The sequence below is a fragment of the Carica papaya genome, chromosome 4, assembly GCF_054855325.1.
Source record: "Carica papaya isolate Zhongbai chromosome 4, ASM5485532v1, whole genome shotgun sequence".
NCBI classification, from domain to species: Eukaryota; Viridiplantae; Streptophyta; class Magnoliopsida; order Brassicales; family Caricaceae; genus Carica; species Carica papaya.
In genome coordinates this window covers 16,762,120-16,766,072 of record NC_142312.1, presented here as the reverse complement: position 1 = coordinate 16,766,072, position 3,953 = coordinate 16,762,120, and the positions used below count along the sequence as shown (strand labels likewise).

Below are 3,953 nucleotides of genomic sequence, written 5' to 3'. Positions count from 1 at the left end.
GAAAATACTTTTAAACAAAATAAAATTTAAAAATAAATAAATATATAAAAGAATAATTCAAAATAGTAAAAATTAATGTAAAGTAAAAATACCAGAAATTCTAAATATGGACAGAAATTAAATGGCCAAAAAGCCCCAAATAATAGAGTCTTAATACCACATTTAAGCACAAAGGTTTCGAGGTGTTACATTCTCCCCACTATATAAAAATTTGGTCCTTCAAATTGAAAAACTTTTAAAATAACTTGGGAAACTTGTCTCGCATTTCTTCCTCTACTTCCTACGTGGCCTCCTCTAGAGTATGACATCGCCACAACACCTTGGCCATAGGAATCCTCTTGTTGTGTATAACCTTCTCCGTCCAATTGATGATCTTCATAGGATATTCTGCATAAGCCATGTCTGTACGTATCAGAGTTTTCGAACGTAAAATAATGTGAGAAAGATCATGGTGATACGTCTTGAGCATGGAGATATGGAAAACATCATGTAAGGCATCATATTCTAGGGTCAATACAAGGTGGTACACCACGGGACCTACACGTTCCACGATCTCAAAAGGTCCAACAAAGTGAGGACTCAACTTCCTTTTCTTTTTAAACTAGATCCTTTGCTTGTATGGAAAGACCTTAAGGAAAATATGGTCACCAACAACAAACTCCAAAGGTCTCATTCAGTTGCCAGCATAACTCTTATGACAACTTTAGGTAATGATGAGGTATTTTTGAATGGCATCAACCTTGTCAACAGTTTCTTGGACATAATCTGATATAAGGAGATGCTTATTCCCAACTTCATTCCAATAAGATGGACATGGGTAAGGCCTACCATAGAGAGCTTCAAATAGAGCTATACCAATATTGGAGTGGTAGTTGTTGTTATAAGAAAATTCACAAAGGGGAAGTTGCTGATCCCAACTACCACTAAAATCCAGTACATAGGCACACAACATGTCCACCAGCATCTGAATGGTCTGTTCTGATTATCCAACAGTTTTGGTGTGATAAGCAGTGCTGAAGTACAGGCTGAAGCCATGAGGTTCTTGAAAGCTATCCTAAAAGTGAGAAGTGAAACGAGGATCACTGTCTGAAACCACGAAAGTAGGAACACCAGGAGTTAAAAAATCTCATCAACATACAACCAGACTAACTTAGTGGTTGAGTCTATGGTGTGATTATAAGAAAATAGGCGGACTTAGTCAGTCTGTCTATAATGACCCAATAGTGTCATGATGTGCACTCATCTTCGCCAAACTAGTGATGAAGTACATGGTCACGTGCTCTCATTTCCATTTAGATATAGGGAGACCTTGTAAAAGACTACCAGGTCTCTGATGCTCTGGCTTGATCTTTTGGTAAATGAGACACCGAGAGACATACTCAACAATATCCTTCTTCATACCAGGTCACCAATAGCGGTGCCTCAAATCTTGATATATCTTGGTACTTTCAAGATAGATGGACAACTTAAATGCATGAGCTTCCTTTAGAATATTCAATCTAAGATCGGGGTTATTAAGTACCCAAATTTAATCTCAGAATCTGTATAATCCGTCATCAATTATTATGAAGTCGTATACTTCCTTGGAGGTAAACTTGTTGATGTGCTTCAAAATCTCCTAATTTGTTGCTTGGGCTTCCCAAATTCTCATGGAGAGAGTGAGATGGAACAAGATCTAGGCAAGGTATGCACCATTGCCATAATGGTTTAAGAAGAGATAGAGCATCCTTCAACTAAAAGATATTAACAAGCCCAACATCACTAATTCCTTCTTACTAATGGCATCTGCAACTACATTACCCTTACCTTAATGGTACAGGATCCTATAGTCGTAGTTCTTCAAAAGATCCATTCAATGCCTCTATCTCATGCTTAAGTCCTTATGGGAAAATAAATACTTCAAACGTAGATTTCAAAAGTCTAACCATATAGATAGTGGTGTCATACCTTCAAGGTAAAGGTAATGGTAGTAAGTTCGAGGTCATGTGTAGGGTAGTTATGCTCGTGTGACTTCAGTTGTTTGGAATTATATGCTACTATTCAACCATGCTCCATGAGTACACATCTTAGACCAACAGGAGACGCAGCACAAAAAACCTGAAATCGTCTAATGTTATCAGGGAGGATCAACACCATTACAGTGGTGAGTCGACGATTAAGCTCGACAAAACTTTTTCCACATTTAGGGGTCCCAATTGAGAAAAAAAACTCTTTATGGTGAGATGGGTTAAGTGAGCGTCAATACCAGAAAAATGCTTGATGAAACATCAATAATATCCTATCAGTCCTAAGATGTTGTGAACTTTTGTGATATTGGTCGGTTGACTCCAATTAATGACAACCTTGACCTCGGAAGGATCAACCAAATTTTCCTTACCAGAAACCATGTGATCGAGGAAAGAAATCCAGTTTAACCAAAAGGAGCATTTACTCAGCTTGGCATAAAGTCGGTGCTGACAGAGGGTCTCCAACACTTAAGTAAAGTGAAGTACATGTTCTTAAGGGCTCTTAGAATACACTAGGATATCATCAATGAAAACAATGATGTACTGATCCAGTGCAGGCATAAAACTCTGTTCATAATATCCATGAAGGCAACGCGGGCATTGGTCAACCCGAAGGGCATGACCCCAAACTCAAATTGGTAGTATCTATAGCAGAACATCATCTTAGGGATATCCTTGTCACTAACCCTCAACTGGTGGTAGCCGAACCTGAGATCAATCTTAGAGAAAATATATGCTCCTTGTAATTGGTTAAACAAGTTGTCAATACGAGACAGAGGGTATTTACTCTTGATAATGATGTGATTTAGCTCCTAATAGTTAACATAGAGTCTGAAAATCCCATCCTTCTTCTTCATAAATAGTACCAAAGCACCCTAAGGGGAATGACTTGGTCTAATGAGCTACTTCGCTCTCAATGCTGTAATATGATGTCCTAACTCTAAGAGCTCAACGCGACCCATTTGGTAGGGGGGTTTTGAGATAAGTTATGCTTTAGGGACTAGGTTGATGAAGAATTTGACTTTCTGTCGAGGAGGTAAACCTGGTGGCTCTACCAAAAAAATATCCAAAAAGTCACAGACAACCGGGATTGTCTGAACTAATGGCTCAGGATCCATTCTCTTATGTATCACAGAGGTTAGAAAGGGACAAGCAACAATTTCAAAATAATCATTTTCATGTATTATAATTTATATTAAATTTTGTAAATACATCTAAAGAAACATTTATCTAAAATAAAACTTCCATTATTGCCTTAATATTATTTTCTTTAGGTGAGCATGGGGGTTACAATTTTGTCATCAAAATCAATAATAACTCAATAATTTACTAACCAATCCATTCCTAGAATTATGTCAAATATGAAAAAATCTAGAAATATTAGATCTACATTAACTCCTTTTCAGAAACATTCACCTTACAGTTTTTATAGATAACATGTGCTTCAAAAAGTCCTTTAGAGGGTGTTTCTATTATTAAAACTTGCCGTAAATATTATGATTTGATTTCTAAGTTCTTTATAAATCTAAATGATACAAAAGAATGAGTAGCACCAGTATCTATCAAGGCACGGGTAGAGAAATTATAAATGGAAAGCATACCTGAATGATAACCAGTGTAGTTAAAGCACTTCGCTCGTTTAGATGGAAGACTCTTCCCTATGCAATGAGTCTCACGATGTCTCAAGGCTTTTGGCGGTAGTCCCTCGCGAAGTGCTGCAAGCTCTCACACTTGTAGCAAGAGTTATTGAAACGACAGCAAGGCCCATCACCATGATCTCACCCGCAATGTCGATAGGGTTGACAGGCTGGAAGGTTTTCTGGGGGGGGGGGGGGCAGTGCAGGCTGCGGGCTTGCAGGACTCTTTTCTGCGGGCCTGGAGGATTTTCCCCTGTTTTCTGTTTTCTTATTTTTCTCCTCCCTTTTCCCTAAAAATACTTTTAAATAA

The 3,953-nt window shown here is 37.9% G+C and overlaps 1 protein-coding gene across 1 annotated transcript; it reads right to left on the bottom strand.

Moving 5' to 3' along the window:
- Positions 1–280: 280 nt before the first annotated feature.
- Positions 281–2,136, bottom strand: LOC148266331 (uncharacterized). The gene is made up of 4 exons (XM_088219086.1): positions 2,062–2,136; positions 992–1,086; positions 740–923; positions 281–601 (listed from the first exon to the last, which is right to left on the bottom strand). Exons 1-4 carry the CDS (start codon positions 2,134–2,136, stop codon positions 281–283), a joined length of 675 nt encoding a protein of 224 aa, XP_088075212.1.
- Between the last annotated feature and the right edge of the window lie 1,817 nt (positions 2,137–3,953).

Excerpts from the sequence above, each read along its gene's own strand:
- LOC148266331 (XM_088219086.1), bottom strand. The coding sequence starts at position 2,136 with ATGGTGTTGATCCTCCCTGATAACATTAGACGATTTCAGGTTTTTTGT. Across the intron at positions 1,087-2,061 it reads CTCCTGTTGGTCTAAGATGT|ACAGTGATCCTCGTTTCACT; the intron begins GTACTCATGGAG and ends TCGTGGTTTCAG. Across the intron at positions 924-991 it reads CTGCTTATCACACCAAAACT|TGGTAGTTGGGATCAGCAAC; the intron begins GTTGGATAATCA and ends ACTGGATTTTAG.